The 19,513-nt window shown below is 46.1% G+C and overlaps 1 protein-coding gene across 1 annotated transcript; it reads right to left on the bottom strand.

Moving 5' to 3' along the window:
- Positions 1-214: 214 nt before the first annotated feature.
- On the bottom strand, positions 215-11,874 carry LOC124133443 (sulfotransferase 1A1-like). Its single transcript, XM_046497876.2, has 6 exons — positions 11,634-11,874; positions 9,588-9,788; positions 8,502-8,822; positions 7,430-7,530; positions 5,059-5,212; positions 215-1,410 (listed from the first exon to the last, which is right to left on the bottom strand). The coding sequence occupies exons 2-6, from the start codon at positions 9,748-9,750 to the stop codon at positions 1,295-1,297; spliced, it is 855 nt and encodes a 284-aa protein (XP_046353832.1). The 5' UTR covers positions 9,751-9,788; positions 11,634-11,874; the 3' UTR covers positions 215-1,294.
- Positions 11,875-19,513: the final 7,639 nt, after the last annotated feature.

Here is a 19,513-nt window from a genome sequence, read left to right on the forward strand (position 1 = left end):
ACAGGTCCGTGCTTGTTGGTTCCACTAAAGTGGCAAAGCTAAAAAAACAGCATCACTTTGGACTTTCAACCCAAATCCAGCTGACACGATGTGATAGGTTTGAAGTGCTGTTCAAAGCGGCGTTAACCCCAACACACTAAGACACTCGACACCGTCATCAGTTACAGATGGGTGGACTATCACTGCTTTAAAAAACACAAAATGTCCTCCCGTGAAAGGAGCCAAGTTTCTTTTTTATTTTTATAATGTTTGTTTACAGTTGAGAGGAAGTGAAATGTACGGTGGCCCATATGCAAATTAACACGATTTGTCATACAAATATGTGATAAATCATGTATAAAGTAGATACTGAATCGCTGAAAAGCGAAAATGTCAAAAACTAAAATGGAAATGTCAAAAACTAAAATGAAAATGTCAAAAACAAAAACGAAAATGTCAAAAACTAAAATCAAAATACAGAAAAGTATTTCCTTCCACCGCGGTGAAAACTTATTTGTTTTGGACATTTCCATTTTAGTTTTTGACATTTTCGCTTCACATTTCAGCGATTCAATAGCTACTTTATACACGATTTATCACATATTTTTATTACAAATTTACGATAAAAGTAAGTGAAATATCAAAATATTGAAAAAAAACAGACTCCATGTCCCTTATTGGCCACCATAGAAATGAAATGGGGTTTCACGTCCCTTCCAGGATTATTGCAGTTATATACCGACGGATGTACGAAGGTGCGTCTGCCTGTACTGGTTCGGACTTGTGACGGTTTTATAGTGCTAGCCCACTGAGGTACCATGCCGCAGTTGTACATGGATACCCCACTCAGACACAGTATACCGCGCCGACCCGCCCTTGTTTTATCCCCTCAATACCGAGCGCCAGGCAGGGTAACAACAAGAACCATCTTTTAACTTCTTTTGGTATATGACACGGCGCACCGCCGACCCACCGCGCTGATCCACACGCTCTATCCACTAGACCACATATATTTGGCTTAACATAAACAATTTTTCTTCTCTGAAATACTACCACCTTTTCTATCTACAGTAAACTACGTTTATAACGAACACGCTTAAAACAAACTGACGGATATAACGAACTGTTTTTTTTGGTCCCGTCCATTAACTGTATATATGTTGTATATATGATTATAATAAACTACGGCTATAACGAACTAAATTTAGTGGTACCTTTGAGTTCGTTATAACCGTAGTTTACTGTATAATAGAATGGCGATATAATGCCATGGGTAACTGAGGATGTATCAACTCCTGGAAGCTTTAAAACAAGTTTACTTCGAACTGTATTTAATATCCAGGTGACAGTCTCCCATCTTCTCGGCATATAACATATCAAACCACTCATTTTGGGCTACGGTGAACCAATTTTTCCAGTCGCCAATTTGACCTAAAACAAACATCACAAGGGTATGAGTGGGTGCTTGTGGATACTTCTCAATTTGTGATAGAGACATTGTTGTATGCTTATCAAGAATTAACAGAAGTGCCCTATCAAATGTTGAGAAGTATATATCACAGCGTGTCAGCTTGATGTAGGGGAAATCCCGATTTGATTGCAAATCGTAGATGTTTGAATAGAGGCCTAAATGAGTTGATATACATTTATCACATTAATGAAATTTCGATTGAAATCAACTTTCTTATACTATTCGGTTATACGTTACATCCTATACCCAGTGAGCGATTGTATGTTGTTTTATGCCACAGTCAGCAATAATCCAGCTTTACCATTGTGGCCAGTGAATACACCCGTCTGTGCCAGTCTTATCAGTGGTTGATAGCACGACCATCAGTCCGCGCCATTGTGGCCAGTGAATACACCCGTCTGTGCCAGTCTTATCAGTGGTTGATAGCACGACCATCAGTCCGCGCCATTGGGGCACGGTGTCCCATAATCAGTCTGTCATTCCGTCTGTCATTCCGTCTGTCATCAGTCTGTCATTCCGTCTGTCATCAGTCTGTCATCAGTCTGTCATCAGTCTGTCATTCCGTCTGTCATCAGTCTGTCATCAGTCTGTCATCAGTCTGTCATCAGTCTGTCATTCCGTCTGTCATCAGTCTGTCATCAGTCTGTCATCAGTCTGTCATCAGTCTGTCATCAGTCTGTCATAATCAGGATGCCCGATCCTCATTCTAGGCGGGTCTGTTTCAGGTACCCAAATGGGGGCCTATTCTAACTTGGAATCATCAGGTTGTGTTGCAGGGGACCTATTCTAATCCAGAATCTCCACAGGGTCATTAGGTTGTGTTGCTGGGGAACTATTCTAATCCAGAATCTCCACAGGGTCATAAGGTTGTGTTGCTGGGGACCTATTCTAACCCAGAATCTTCACAGGGTCATTAGGTTGTGTTGCTGGGGAACTATTCTAATCCAGAATCTCCACAGGGACATTAGGTTGTGTTGCTGGGGACCTATTCTAATCCAGAATCTCCACAGGATCATTAGGTTGTGTTGCTGGGGAACGATTCTAACCCAGAATCTCCACAGGGTCATTAGGTTGTGTTGCTGGGGAACTATTCTAATCCAGAATCTCCACAGGGACATTAGGTTGTGTTGCTGGGGAACTATTCTAATCCAGAATCTCCAAAGGGACATTAGGTTGTGTTGCGGGGGAACTATTCTAATCCAGAATCTCCACAGGGTCATAAGGTTGTGTTGCTGGGGAACGATTCTAATCCAGAATCTCCACAGGGTCATTAGGTTGTGTTGCGGGGGAACTATTCTAATCCAGAATCTCCACAGGGTCATTAGGTTGTGTTGCTGGGGAACGATTCTAATCCAGAATCTCCACAGGGTCATTAGGTTGTGTTGCGGGGGAACTATTCTAATCCAGAATCTCCACAGGGTCATAAGGTTGTGTTGCTGGGGACCTATTCTAATCCAGAATCTCCACAGGGTCATTAGGTTGTGTTGCTGGGGACCTATTCTAATCCAGAATCTCCACAGGATCATTAGGTTGTGTTGCTGGGGAACGATTCTAACCCAGAATCTCCACAGGGTCATTAGGTTGTGTTGCTGGGGAACTATTCTAATCCAGAATCTCCACAGGGACATTAGGTTGTGTTGCTGGGGAACTATTCTAATCCAGAATCTCCAAAGGGACATTAGGTTGTGTTGCGGGGGAACTATTCTAATCCAGAATCTCCACAGGGTCATAAGGTTGTGTTGCTGGGGAACGATTCTAATCCAGAATCTCCACAGGGTCATTAGGTTGTGTTGCTGGGGAACTATTCTAATCCAGAATCTCCACAGGGTCATTAGGTTGTGTTGCTGGGGAACGATTCTAATCCAGAATCTCCACAGGGTCATTAGGTTGTGTTGCGGGGGAACTATTCTAATCCAGAATCTCCACAGGGTCATAAGGTTGTGTTGCTGGGGACCTATTCTAATCCAGAATCTCCACAGGGTCATTAGGTTGTGTTGCTGGGGACCTATTCTAATCCAGAATCTCCACAGGGTCATAAGGTTATGTTGCTGGGGACCTATTCTAATCCAGAATCTCCACAGGGTCATTAGGTTGTGTTGCTGGGGACCTATTCTAATCCAGAATCTCCACAGGGTCATTAGGTTGTGTTGCTGGGGACCTATTCTAATCCAGAATCTCCACAGGGTCATTAGGTTGTGTTGCTGGGGACCTATTCTAATCCAGAATCTCCACAGGGTCATTAGGTTGTGTTGCTGGGGACTTATTCTAACCCAGAATCTCCACAGGGTCATTAGGTTGTGTTGCTGGGGACCTTTTCTAATCCAGAATCTCCACAGGGTCATTAGGCTGTGTTTGCTAGAGACCTATTCTAATCCAGAATCTCCACAGAGTCATAAGGTTGTGTTGCTGGGGACCTATTCTAACCCGGAATCTCCACAGGGTCATTAAATTGTGTTGCTGGGGACCTATTCTAACCCGGAATCTCCACAGGGTCATAAGGTTGTGTTGCTGTGGACCTATTCTAACCCGGAATCTCCACAGGGTCATAAAATTGTGTTGCTGTGGACCTATTCTAACCCGGAATCTCCACAGGGTCATTAGGTTGTGTTGCTGGGGACCTATTCTAACCCGGAATCTCCACAGGGACATTAGGTTGTGTTGCTGTGGACCTATTCTAACCCGGAATCTCCACAGGGACATTAGGTTGTGTTGCTGTGGACCTATTCTAACCCGGAATCTCCACAGGAACATAAGGTTGTGTTGCGGGGGACCTATTCTAATCCAGAATCTCCATAGGGACATAGGGTTGTGTTGCTGGGGACCTATTCTAATCCAGAATCTCCACAGGGACATAATGTTGTGTTGCGGGGGACCTATTCTAACCCGGAATCTCCACAGGGTCATTAGGTTGTGTTGCTGGGGAACTATTCTAATCCAGAATCTCCATAGGGACATAGGGTTGTGTTGCTGGGGACCTATTCTAATCCAGAATCTCCACAGGGACATAAGGTTGTGTTGCGGGGGACCTATTCTAACCCGGAATCTCCACAGGGACATAAGGTTGTGTTGCGGGGGACCTATTCTAATCCAGAATCTTCACAGGGACATAAGGTTGTGTTGCGGGGGACCTATTCTAATCCAGAATCTTCACAGGGACATAAGGTTGTGTTGCTGGGGACCTATTCTAATCCAGAATCTCCACAGGGTCATTAGGTTGTGTTGCTGGGGACCTATTCTAATCCAGAATCTCCACAGGGACATTAGGTTGTGTTGCTGTGGACCTATTCTAACCCGGAATCTCCACAGGGTCATTAGGTTGTGTTGCTGGGGACCTATTCTAATCCAGAATCTCCACAGGGACATAAGGTTGTGTTGCTGGGGTCCTATTCTAATCCAGAATCTCCACAGGGACATTAGGTTGTGTTGCTGGGGACCTATTCTAATCCAGAATCTCCACAGGGACATTAGGTTGTGTTGCTGGGGACCTATTCCAACCCAGAATCTTACACAGGGTTGTGAAGTTTATCAAAGGGACATTAAGCTGCCACACCATGGCATAACTGACACACAACCAACTCACAAACACTTCTGGCGGCGACCATGCCTACCTTTTCTATAAACTGAATCCCGGGTAACTTTTGATGTGGCCTTGAGTTTCTTCAGGGAGTCAAACTCGCACTGGTTACACACTTGTGTGACAAAAGCTTCACTTCTTTCAACACCCAGGAATTCACATAGTCTCTTTGTCTCTCTGAATGTATCCTGTCATAACAAACCAGCAGGACATTTATAACAGTTGACAAATTTAACATGCTATAAGAATAAATATTTTTCAGGGTCATCATTCTACATCATTTGACAGAATACTGAATTGTCCTCTCCGCTCGATGATCACGTGACAAGGGACATGCTAAAGGACAAATGGTTACTGTCAAACTGATAGCTGAGTGATCTAGATACATGTATATATGTGTTACAGATTTGTGAATGAAAAATAATTCTCCAAATATTTCACAATATGGACAACCAGCTTGCTCATTCCAGCAATGGGCAGGTAATTGTTCTGCCCAAAGAGTTTCTGTGTTTCTCGCTACCGCTGAGGACATTCCATGACAGGTCACGGCAGAACGACCTATCGACCCGAGAAGATCCGGGGTAGAATAGGTCTTCAGCAATGCATGTCGTAAGAGGCGAATAACGGGATCGGGTGGTCAGGCTCGCTGACTTGGTTTTTGCGTGGATAGATGCTCATGGTGTCAATCACTGGATTGTCTGGTCCAGACTCGATTATTTACAGACCGCTGTCATATAGCTGGACTATTGCTGAGTGCGGCGTTAAACAACAAACAAACAAACAGAACGACCTTTCGCGGTCTTTGTCCTTTTGACTTCTGTGAATGAGATTTTAAAACTCATTTTCGTCACTGTCCAATGCCCACAATGGGCAGTTGCACCGACTGGGTGTAACATAGGCACCAATAGTGACGTATATCAGGGCGGCATCTCCACAGGTTTACGAAGTCTACATAGCCCGATGTCCAGCTGGTAACTGACAGGGAACAGAAATGAAGAGGCGTGCAGTCCGGTCTCTAGCCGTGTTGCGGTATCCCTAGCCAGGAGCGGTGTCTCTAGCCAGGGAGAGGTGTCTCTAGCCAGGGAGTGGTGTCTCTAGCCAGGGAGAGGTGTCTCTGTCCAGGAAGAGGTGTCTCTAGCCAGGGAGAGGTGTCTCTAGCCAGGGAGAGGTGTCTCTAGCCAGGGAGAGGTGCCTCTAGCCAGGAAGAGGTGTCTCTAGCCAGGGAGAGGTGTCTCTAGCCAGGGAGTGGTGTCTCTAGCCAGGGAGAGGTGTCTCTAGCCAGGGAGAGGTGTCTCTAGCCAGGGAGAGGTGTCTCTGTCCAGGAAGAGGTGTCTCTAGCCAGGGAGAGGTGTCTCTAGCCAGGGAGATGTGTCTCTAGCCAGTGAGAGGTGTCTCTAGCCAGTGAGAGGTGTCTCTAGCCAGGGAGAGGTGTCTCTAGCCAGGGAGTGGTGTCTCTAGCCAGGGAGTGGTGTCTCTAGCCAGGGAGCGGTGTCTCTGTCCAGGAAGAGGTGTCTCTAGCCAGGGAGAGGTGTCTCTAGCCAGGAAGAGGTGTCTCTAGCCAGGAAGAGGTGTCTCTAGCCAGGGAGTGGTGTCTCTAGCCAGGGAGAGGTGTCTCTAGCCAGGGAGAGGTGTCTCTAGCCAGGGAGAGGTGTCTTTAGCCGGGTTGTTGTCTCTAGCCAGGGAGCGGTGTCTCTAGCCAGGGAGAGGTGTCTCTAGCCAGGGAGAGGTGTCTCTAGCCAGGAGCGGTGTCTCTAGCCAAGGAGCTGTGTCTCTAGCCAAGGAGTGGTGTTTCTAGCCAGGGAGCGTTGTCTCTGTCCAGGGAGAGGTGTCTTTAGCCGAGTTGCTGTGTCTCTAGCCAGGGAGCGATGTCTTTAGCCAAGGAGCGGTGTCTCTAGCCAAGGAGCGGTGTCTCTGTCCAGGGAGCGGTGTCTCTAGCCAGGGAGCGGTGTCTCTGTCCAGGGAGCGGTGTCTCTAGCCAGGGAGCGGTGTCTCTAGCCAGGGAGCGGTGTCTCTAGCCAAGGAGTGGTGTCTCTAGCCAGGGAGCGGTGTCTCTAGCCGGGTTGCTGTGTCTCTCGCCGGGGTGCAGTGTCTTTAGGAGTGTTGCGGTATCCCTAGCCATGAGCGGTGTATCTAGCCAGGGAACGGTGTGCAGAGTTGCGTCCCTTGGGCACGCCAGAAACCTATGATTGTGGGTTCAAATCCCGGTTCGCCCCGATTATGTTTCTAGGTTTGTCAGCACCGTACCCGTGGTCGTGGGTTTCACCGAAGTGGTTCAAGCCTAAGGCCTGCACCACTTTAGGCTTTCCTCCCACATTAAGCTGACACGCTGTTATAAAACTGGAATACTGTAAAAAACGGCATTAAACCCACCTCACTCTCTCACTAAACACAGAGCAGATTCTCACCTGCTTCAAGTTCTCATAATAGATGGTCAGTATGGGGACGTCAGTGGTCTTCTTCACCTCCTCCCAGTCCTTCACGTAGTCAAACCAGGAACCGTAGTCAACTGAAAAAATACACCAGTTCCAACCCTGATATCCTCAATTATCCAGTGTCTGTTTCTAGAAATACCATGGACCTATTCGCAAGCATAGCATCGTTTGGATCCCCAGGCGAGATGCTAAAAACAGACATCCAAACAAAGCACTCTCATGAATGTGAGACAACCTGTGTTGATGTTAGAGATCGTAACATAGGGGGCGTGACTTCATTTCCGATTTTCATCTTCCCGAGGCAAGGGCGTTAACTGACTATAAAAGTCCAGTTTCCAAACTTGCCGAACTTTCGTGCTGTAATTTCGTGGCTCGATCTTTACGCCACCAGTGGCTATTACGAGTTGTGTCCCTTTCATGTCCCTCCTATTGACCAATCAGATTACATCACTCATATCATTTGCTTCATACATAATGGCGGCGCCCAGTCAAGACGATCTGTTCAATAAACAAGACCTGTTTTGTAATAAAACGGGTCTTACCCCGCGAGGTGCATCAAATCACTTGAGCACCTTGATCACAAACATAAAAAGATTTGCAAAATCCTGCAGTCGACCGAAATCTGCACGTTGAAATCCATGCTGTTTTCGAACCGGATGTCTAGTTCGTTACACGGTTTTGATTGGACTATGCATAGACTCGTTAGTCCAGCCAAAACGTAACTCCGGAATTCCAGCCTTGTTCGGCAAGGGTGGAAACTTTTATAGTCAGTTAACTCCCTTGCCTCGGGAAGATGCCGATATTAGGCTATGGTGGCGACTGGATCGAGGGTATTCATCAAAATAGAATGGAGATATAATGGATAATAACTGGACAATCGAACATTTAACGTAGAAAGAGATATCTCAAACAGTTTTAAGGAAATATCAAAAGGGCGCCGCAGGTTATCAACACATTTGTTTGTTTGCTTGCATCAAAAGAAACGAGCGTGAGATCATTTTTATCAGCCTTTGGCAATTCATAGGTGTTTTTTTCTTTTACTTACATTTGCCCTCCATAAGGCTCTTCAAGTAGTTCGTCCATTGTCCATTGTATTTGAAATGTGGCATGCTGATTGCGAAGTTGTAGTAAGACACTGCCAGGTCTTTGGGGTTGCGAATTAGATAGATGATTTTAGGTTTGTTAATGCTCACGTCAACCGGAAGCTGCCGGAAGAGCTGGTGCGAGTTGAGGATTCTGGGAGATGGAAGGTCCTTATAGTCACCCTCATCCCTGAATTCAAGCATGCGCGTCATCTTGCTGACGTCATCACAATCCAGCTTCCCAGCCAGTAGTAAGCGAGTCTTCTCCCACACCCAGTTTGTCCCTACAGATGCAAAGGTGAGTGAGTGAGTGAGTGAGTAGCGTGAGTGATAGAAAGTAAATGAGCCTTCCTAATAGTACCATAGTCAATATTGACAGTAAAGACTGGATGACAACCTCTTTATGTTATTTTTGGTTTGTTTGTTATTTAACGCCGCACTCAGCAATATTCCAGCTATATGACGGCGGTCTGTAAATAATCGAGTCTGGGCCAGGCAATCCAGTGATTGATATCATGAGTATCGATCCACGCAATTGGGGTCGATGACAAGCATAGTCGCCTTCTACGGCAAACATTAGTTGCTGGAGACCTATTCTACCACGGATTTTCACAGGTCGCTAGCATTATAAACCGACATTAGTCAAGACCCAGACCTTCGGCATGGTGTGCCTTATAAGTATACTGAGTGAGTATGGTTTTACGCCGCCTTTAGCAATATTCCAGCACTACCACGGCGGGGGACACCAGGATTGGGCTTCACACATTGTACCCAAGTGAGGAATCGAACCCGGTTCTTTGGCGTGACGAGCGAACGCTTTGACCACGAGGCTACACCATCGCTCCTCCTAATAGTGAGTGAGTGAGTATGGTTTAACGCCGCTTTTAGCAATATTCCAGCAATATCACGGCGGGGGACACCAGAAATGGGCTTCACACATTGTACCCAAGTGAGGAATCGAACCCGGTTCTTTGGCGTGACGACCGAACGCTTTGACCACGAGGCTACCCCATCGCTCCTCCTAATAAGAAAGGTATATTTCGTGTTACCTGACTTCGGGTATGCACAAACAAGGACGTCATCAGATCTGACTTTTACGGCTGGCATGTTGAGGACAGCTTTTTTACAGGGGAAATCTGGGTAGATGTACCCGTTATGATTGGACAGCGTCATCTCGTCACCACCCGCGTCGGCCACAGTCACTGACGTCATGGTGTCTCTAATGATGAAGTTGTCGTTGATACAGCAGTCTGTAAGGTAAAACGTGTGTGTTAGGGGTGGTGAGGTTCGCAGACTTGGTTAATGCATGTCATCGTATCCAAATTGCATCTATCGATGCTTATGATATCAACCACTGAATTGTCTGGTCCAGCCTCGATTATTTACAGATGGCTATCAAAAAGCTGAAATATTGCTGAGTGTGGTCTAAAACAACAAATAAACAAAACCAAAAAATTATTTGAAAAGACTTTTTCAAGCATTTTGTCTTGGCTTCGTTTCTACTATAAACCATGAGCCCACGACAATCAGCTGATAATTCACCTCGCCAACAAGACAAATCAACTTTTTAAAATATATATCTTGATTCAGGAGCGATGAGGTAGCACAGTGGTTAAAGCGTTGGCGCGTCAAGTCGAGGGCCTGGGTTCGATTCGCTATAAGAGTATAATAATGTGTGAAGCTCATTTCCCTCGTCATGATAAACTGCGACACACTATGTGATTTGATCGACAACATTCCTGCCATTTTCTCCCATTTTGAGTGAGTGAGTGAGTTTGGTTTAACGCCGCTTTTAACAGTATTCCAGTCATATCACGGCGTGTCAGCTTAATGTGGGAGGAAAGCCCGAATTCATACAGGTCTCGGACGTTTACCACTTCGGTGAAACCCACGAGCACGGGGAGGGTGCTGACAAACATAGAAACATAATCTGGGCGAACCGGGATTCGAACCCACAATCATAGGTTTCTGGCGTGCCTAAGGGACGCAACTCTGCACAGCGAATCGCTGCGCCTTACACGACTGGGCCACTGACTGCCTGGCGGGGACACCCCTACGCAGCCTCATGGGGGCGCCTACGTTTTGATCTGCCACCATTCGTGACCAACTCCTGTTATTTCGGGACCAGCCGAATAGCGACTCGTGCCCCTCTCGTGGCAATTTTTGCGACCGGGTTCCGTCTTAGCGCAAACGGGCATACCTAAAACAATTGTCAACTCGTTGCGTAATGGTTCACATACATTTCTCCATATATCATTTATATTTCAGATGCAATTAAAAGCACATCAGGACATGCGAAATTATACAGTCTGATTGAACACATTTAACTGTGTCTTGGGTATATTTTTAGATGTAAGACATATGTAAAAAAAATATTTTTGAGGGATTCTTTGATGAAGAACTTGAAGGGGCGAGTGGCGACGAATGGATCCGCCACCTTTCTGTCAGGTTCTAGAGGATTTTAAATGTACGGACATTGTATGTCTCATTAAAGATTTCGTGGAAGTAAAACATTAAGCACATGCACGGTAAGAAAATGTAGAGTTTGTAGTGCCAGAGATAGGCAAAGGTTGACACCACGAAGAGACAAGCTTTATATAATAAGTATATATAAGTAGCAGTGTCAGAGAGAGTTGTGTGGCAGGTAAGATACGTCACATTACCTCTTTCGCCAACATATTTTATTTGTCTCTAAATGATGATGATCTTGATGATGATGGAATGAATTTGAACACGTTGAACAAGGACAATGTCCACAATATTTCTGATGTCTAAACGATGAACGTGCAGAACCAGTAGTATTTTAACAACAGTCGCGGGTGTATACGGGCGTAGTAGTGTATGAAGACTCCTTTAGGATATAATTTGGTAATTAAGTTCAATAAAGTACAGTCTAACAAACAGAGTTCGCTGAAACAGACAAAAACATGACCATCAACGTCGTGAACGGTCAACTGTGTTTATTTGTTTCTAATCTACGATTCCTATTTTGCAATATTTTCTTTATCGTGAATTCATAATCTATACATTTGACTGTGGTCGACAAGAACCTTAAATTTAGAAAAATAAAATAAAAATAAATAGATGTGACTTACTGTATTGTCAGAGGACTTGTTTATGTGGGGGGTGTCACAGGTCTTGTTGACGACAACGTTCACGTCCGCATGAGGCGTTAGTGTCGGTGGGTTCCGTTTTAAAACTTAACTCATCGCATCAAATACTAAGGGACTGTGCTAGCATTGGTTGCGCATCATAGGGAAACCACTTTTCACAATGAGTGAATAAATCTATTGAAATTACCGGTCTGTATAAATGCACCCTACAACCACTTCTTCAGTTCAATGCGATGCGGTTAAGACAAACTCGGTTTGAGCAGGACCCTTTCCATTCATCCATTCCTCCTGAGCAGAGGCCCGTGAAGATGGTTGCCCGGGTCAGGGGTCAAACTGTCTGCTCTGCTAACCACCAATTCAAGTCTATCAGGGCACGTACAGTCCAACAAGTGGGCCGCTGTGAGACCAATAATAATTTTAATAAAGTCTGTTTTGCTCGACTTGCTACCCTTGAAGTTCAGGGTCAAAATAGGTCTTCAGCAACCCATGCGTGTCGTATGAGGCGACTATGCTTGCCTAAAAGGACCACCAACGGAATCGGGTGGTCGCTGACTTGGTAGGTGCTTGTCATCAGAGACCATATAATAAACTAGTGTCCAAAAGAAACGATACCAACTTATTTTCAAAATTGTTTTTTACTAAGTGAATTGTCAAGTATGAAAATATGCCAATTCGTATTGCACATCCCAAACACAGCATAGTCGATAAAAAATACCGGGAACACGTGATCACTTCCGGGAAAAAACGTAAATTTCGTGAAAGTGAAATTTCCCTCTCTAGCATGTTCTGCACGGGCAGAAAAACTGTATAAAACGGCTGATCAGACACGTTGATATCACAGCAACAAAAAGAACACAAGATATGCCACGTTTGACAGCCATCGAGAGAGAGAGAGCCGTTGGAATGGTCCAACAAGGAGCGTCACACGTCGACGTCGCCAGAAGGTTGGGCTGCGCACGCATCACTATCACAAGGTTGATGCAGCGGTTAGGTCAGACAGGTCAGACGTCAGACAGGCCCAGGACTTGTCTATTATATGGTCTCTGATGTCATCGTATCTAAAAAATTCGTAGATCGATGTTCATAAATTCAATCACTGGATTGTCTGGTCCAGACTCGAATATTTACAGTCCGCCATCATATAGCTGGAATATTGCTGAGTCGGGTGTTAAACAACAAACAAAGAAAGTAACATTAATGGAGTGAGTGAGTATGGTTTTACGCCGCTATTAGCAATATTCCAGCAGTATCACGCCGGGGGACACCAGAAATGGGCTTCACACATTGTACCCATGTCGGGAATCGAACCCGGGTCTTCGGCGTGACGAGCGAAGGCTTTAACCACTAGGCTACCCGACCGCCCTTAACATTAATGGAAGCATATACATGTTTATTGAATATTTGTTGTGTGTTACTATTTATGTCAGGAGTAGACACTAGCAATCCCTCGACCTGATCAATATGTTTATCAAAAACATTCATATCTTTTCTGTTAATAAGCAAGGTGGCGATCTATAGCCCGTTTTTATAATGTGTTGTCAAATGATTCTGTTAATTATCTCTTTTAACATATTCAAACTAGTTTTACGATATGCTAGTTTTTATACTGCCCTTCGTCGGCAGAATTTTGTACTACTTAATATATATTGTTAATGTCAATTTTGTTTCGTCACGATATGGCTGAAATATTGCCGATGTGACGTTAAGCTTTAACTCACTCACTCACTAATAAGCAAGGCTACCCCACGGCTATCATTACTGCCACGTGACAGGATTATTTTATGACCCCATTGTGATGTCATTATCTTTTTATCTTCTTCAATACTGTGTGTCTCCTGCTACAAAATTATGTCAAGTTCCTGATCTTTCTAAAATATTTATATTCCCCTTCTCTTTTGACTACCCCTCAAACCCCTTGCATTACCAGTTGCTAACTTCAAATGTACCACACTGGGTGGAAAAATAGAAACAGTATACAAAGATATAGCACAAATGGGAGTTCTAAACGTACACTATGGTCTCAAGGAATAAATCCAGGAATAAATCTGAATGAGTGAGTTGGGTTTAACGCCGCTTTTAACAGTATTACAGTAATATCACTGCGTGTCAGTTTAATTTCGGAGGAAAGCCCGAAGTGATGCAGGTGTCAGACGTTTACCACTTCGGTGACTCCCACGAGCACGGGAATGGTGCTGACAAACCTAGAAACATAATCTGGGCGAACCGGGATTCGAACCCACAATCATATATTTCTTGCGTGCCCAAGGGACGCAACTCTGCACAGCGAATCGGGCGCCCAGTCCCCGTGCCTCAAATCTGAATGGTGTAAGGCAGAGAACAAACACCGATATTAAGACAGTGCCTCTACCCTTTTCTCTCATAACGTAATTTTCATAATGCACTGTATCGTTAAAGCCATATGATCATGATCATGTCAAACACATATAATTCAAACTCTCATGACCTATCCCTGATAATGTATATAGTGTAACAACCGAAAGATTAAAATGTTCTAGCCATGGATTAATGATACAAAACATGATATTTCCCAGGTCCCCTAACAAATCTCCTTGTTTACATGATAAATATTGCTTCGTATGCAAATGATACATGGATTAAATACCTCGTGCTTTGATAGCATGAAAATCCCCTCATTTGCTTAATATAAATTTCTGTCACAAAAAATGTGTCTTTTTTAGTCAAGTTAATACTGTGCAATCCGTTACAGTATTTCTTTTTTAAAACTTACTAAAAACTAACAACACACATATTTATTTATTGAGTGAGTGAGTGAGTGAGTTGGGGTTTAACGCCTCTTTTAACAGTATTCCAGTTATATCGCGGCGTGTCAGCTTAATGTGGGAGGAAAGCCCGAAGTGATGCAGGTCTCAGACGCTTACCACTTCGGTGAAACCCACGAGCACGGGGAGGGTGCTGACAAACCTAGAAACATAATTGGGGCGAACCGGGATTCGAACCCACAATCATAGGTTTCTGGCGTGACCAAGGGACGCAACTCTGCACAGCGAATCGCGGCGCCTTAGACGACGACGAGTATTTCGTGAGCAAAGCCATAATCTTTGATATCGAGACATGAACATGATCGACAGTATTCTTGAAACACGTATTTATTAATAATCATGTCAAATCTTCCATATCAAGAGGTCATATCTTGCAAGTGGCTGTGTTGTATCCTTGGACAAGGTCATTGACTCCACTTGTCACGCTGTGATAAGACTGACACTATTGTTGACTGTGATGTGAAATGCCCATTAAGCATCCCTTACCCTTACCCCGGAAAAAACAACAACATAAACATATATTATAAAATAGTTTATTGCAATAACCCAAACTGAGAGCAAAAGAAACGTTACCAACCAACATTGTTTGTTCCTAAAAACCAAACAGGACCAGTGTCAAGGCAGAAACTCGTATTGTCAAAAGACATGAATTAACATTATTACAAGTTATGGGGGAGGTCGGGTAGCCTAGTGGTTAAAGCGTTCGTTCGTCACGCAAAAGACCCGGGTTCGATTCCCGACATGGGTACATTGTGTGAAGCCCATTTCTGGTGTCCCCCACCGTGATATTGCTGGAATATTGCTAAAACCGGCGTAAAACCATACTCACTCACTATAACAAGTTATGCCTTGAATGAGAACAAAAATGAAGGGATTGTGCCCTCAGTCTGGAGGATGGGGCCAGTTGTTCAGTAATCGATCAACCATCAAGACTGCAATCAGCACATGAAGCCCCCTTAATCCTTCAGAATGTCACACTTGTCAGTCAGTGTTGTATATGTCCACCACGGGAATCAATGCACCCCGAGGGGGGCACGGGTGCCCCAGTCGTCTAAGGCGCGGCGATTCGCTGTGCAGGGTTGCGTCACTTAGGCACGCCAGAAACCTATGATTGTGGGTTCGAATCCCGGTTCCCCCGATTATGTTTCTAGGTGTGTCAGCACCATACCCGTACTCATCGAAGTAGTAAGCGTCTGAGACCTGCATCACTTCGGGCTTTCCTCCCACATTAAGCTGACACGCCGTGATATTACTGGAATACTGTTAAAAGCGGCGTTAAACGCTTCACTCACTCACTCACTCAATGCACGCCCGACTCAACGACAAGCAGAAGATGTGAGACGTCTGATTACAAGAAAAGGGTTTAACGCCATTCTACTCGGAGGGCCTGTGCTGCCTGATCCTTGTTATAAGGGCGACCTGGTCGTGCTCTAATTTACGGTCGAGGTCATCCCACAAGTGTTCTATAGGTGATAAGTCTGGTGATTGTGCTGGCCAAGGCAAGACTGTGTGGGACCTTGTGTTATCTTGTTGAAACAGGGTCCGGACATTCTATTGCAAGAACGGTGGCACAACAGGGTAGAGACACTGGTCAATGTGACGCTGTCCAGTGATGGTTCCTTCCAAAATCACAAGATCTTTTTTGACAGGGCTACAGATGCCGCATTGGTATGGCTACAGATGCCGCAATGACAGAGCTACAGATGCCGCCTTGACAGGGCTACAGATGCCGCATTGACAGGGCTACAGATGCCGCCTTGACAGAGCTACAGATACCACATTGACAGGGCTACAGATGCCGCCTTGACAGGGCTACAGGTGCCGCATTGACAGGGCTACAGATGCCGCAATGACAGGGCTACAGATGCCACCTTGACAGGGCTACAGATGCTGCATTGACAGGGCTACAGATGCCGCATTGACAGAGCTACAGATACCACATTGACAGGGCTACAGATGCCGCCTTGACAGGGCTACAGATGCCGCCCTGACAGGGCTACAGATGCCGCATTGACAGGGCTACAGATGCCGCATTGACAGGGCTACAGATGCCGCATTGACAGGGCTACAGATGTCGCCTTGACAGGGCTACAGATGCCGCATTGATAGGGCTACAGATGCCGCATTGACAGGGCTACAGATGCCGCATTGACAGGGCTACAGATGCCGCATTGACAGGGCTACAGATGCCGCATTGAGGGAGCTACAGATGCCGCATTGAGGGAGCTACAGATGCCGCATTGACAGGGCTACAGATGCCGCATTGACAGGGCTACAGATGCTGCATTGACGGGGCTATAGATGCTGCATTGACAGGGCTACGGATGCTGCATTGACAGGGCTACAGATGCCACATTGACAGGGCTACAGATGCCACATTGACAGGGCTACAGATGCCGCATTGACAGGGCTACAGATGCCGCATTGACAGGGCTACAGATGCCGCCTTGACAGAGCTACAGATGCCGCACTGACAGGGCTACAGATGCCGCACTGACAGGGCTACAGGTGCCGCCTTGACAGAGCTACAGATGTCGCCTTGACAGGGCTACAGATGCCGCATTGACAGGGCTACGGATGCTGCATTGACAGGGCTACAGATGCCGCATTGACAGGGCTACAGATGCCGCATTGACAGAGCTACAGATGCCGCCTTGACAGGGCTACAGATGCCGCATTGACAGGGCTACAGATGCCGCCTTGACAGAGCTACAGATGCCGCATTGACAGGGCTACAGATGCCGCATTGACAGGGCTACAGATGTCGCCTTGACAGAGCTACAGATGCCGCACTGACAGGGCTACAGATGCCGCACTGACAGGGCTACAGGTGCCGCCTTGACAGAGCTACAGATGTCGCCTTGACAGGGCTACAGATGCCGCATTGACAGGGCTACAGATGCCGCATTGACAGGGCTACAGATGCCGCATTGACAGGGCTACAGATGCCGCCTTGACAGAGCTACAGATGCCGCATTGACAGGGCTACAGATGCCGCATTGACAGGGCTACAGATGCCGCCTTGACAGGGCTACAGATGCAGCATTGACAGGGCTACAGATGCCGCATTGGTATGGCTACAGATGCCGCCTTGACAGGCCTACAGATGCCGCATTGACAGGCCTACAGATGCCGCATTGACAGGGCTACAGATGCCGCATTGACAGGGCTACAGATGCCGCATTTACAGGGCTACAGATGCCGCGTAGACGGGGCTACAGATGCCACATTGACAGGGCTACAGATGCCGCATTTACAGGGCTACAGATGCCGCATTTACAGGGCTACAGATGCCGTATTGACAGGGCTACAGATGCTACATTGACAGGGCTACAGATGCCGCATTGACAGGGCTACAGATGCCGCGTAGACGGGGCTACAGATGCCACATTGACAGGGCTACAGATGCCGCATTTACAGGGCTACAGATGCCGTATTGACAGGGCTACAGATGCTACATTGACAGGGCTACAGATGCTGCTTTGACAGGGCTACAGATGCTGCATTTACAGGGCCACAGATGCCGGATTGGTATGGCTACAGATGCTGCGTTGGTATGGCTACAGATGCCGCATTGACAGGGCTATAGATGCTTCATTGACAGGGCTACAGCTACAGATGCTGCATTGATATTGCTACAGATGCCGCATTGACAGGGGTATAGATGCTGCATTGACAGGGCTACAGATGCTGCATTGACAGGGCTACAGATGCTGGATTGACAGGGCTACAGATGCTGCATTGACCGGGCTACAGATGCTGCATTGACAGGGCTACATATGCTGCGTTGACAGGACTAAAGATATTGCATTGACAGGGCTACAGATGCCACATTGACAGGGCTACAGATGCCGCATTGACAGGGCTACAGATGCCGCATTGACAGGGCTACAGATGCAGCATTGACAGGGCTACAGATGCTGCATTGACAGGGCTACAGATGCAGCATTGACAGGGCTACAGATGCTGCATTGACAGGGCTACAGATGCTGCATTGACGGGGCTATAGATGCTGCATTGACAGGGCTACGGATGCTGCATTGACAGGGCTACAGATGCTGCATTGACAGGGCTACAGATGCTGCATTGACAGGGCTACAGATGCCGTATTGACAGAGCTATAGATGCCGCATTGACAGGGCTGATGCTGCCACCTCCAAACGGTTCGACATGTTGAACGCAAAAAAGTGACGTTCGTTCTCCATTAGACACAATGTTTTCCATCTGCTCTGAAAGGCTGGAATCTCTGTCGTAGATATGACTCTTTTCCAGTCTCTGTTCTACCAGCGTCTCAGTGTTCGAACCCATCCACGCTGGTTATCTGGTATCAGCGTTACGGCTTGTAGTGGTCTGCAAGCTCTGATATTGTACCGACGCAGTCTTCTGGACACTGTCCAGCGTCTGACAGGATGACTGTCGCAGTTGATGACGTCATTTGCTCCTTGATGTATCATTCCACAATTTGTTCTTTCAGTAGTATCGCTGTTCAGAGTTGCGTCCCTTGGGCACGCCAGAAACCTATGATTGTGGGTTCGAATCTCTGTTCGCCCCGATTATGTTTCTATAGTTGTCAGCACAATACCCGTGCTCGTGGGTTTCGCCGAAGTGGTAAACGTCTGAGACCTGCATCACTTCGGGCTTTCCTCCCACATAAAGCTGACACGCCGTGATATAACTGGAAAACCGTTAAAAACGGCGTTAGACCCAACTCACTCACTTTTTCTGTAGTACCGTTAATCTCACCATGTTATTTGTCACTGTCGGTTTGGGTGTGAATGAACAATCGACGTTCCTTTTATACACATATCTATGCAGGTCGGCATGCCGTAAGTGCAACAAATGTTTCGCTCCTAACTCAAGTTCCACTGATCTGGGTACTGCGGCACGTGCATTTCTTAGCGAAGTTGTTTGGGTTGTGTTTGGGCGATTGATTCTCAACCTCTTCGTAACACTATTTGGGGTTTGGACCCAACTTGTCCAAATTTTAGTTTATTTTTGTTCGTCTGTTTACAAGTTACGCTATTTATGTCCATCATCTACGATCTTAGTAATTGCCAAGTA

This window comes from Haliotis rufescens, unplaced genomic scaffold (assembly GCF_023055435.1).
Source record: "Haliotis rufescens isolate VD_foot unplaced genomic scaffold, xgHalRufe1.0.p SCAF_21, whole genome shotgun sequence".
Lineage (NCBI taxonomy): Eukaryota > Metazoa > Mollusca > Gastropoda > Lepetellida > Haliotidae > Haliotis > Haliotis rufescens.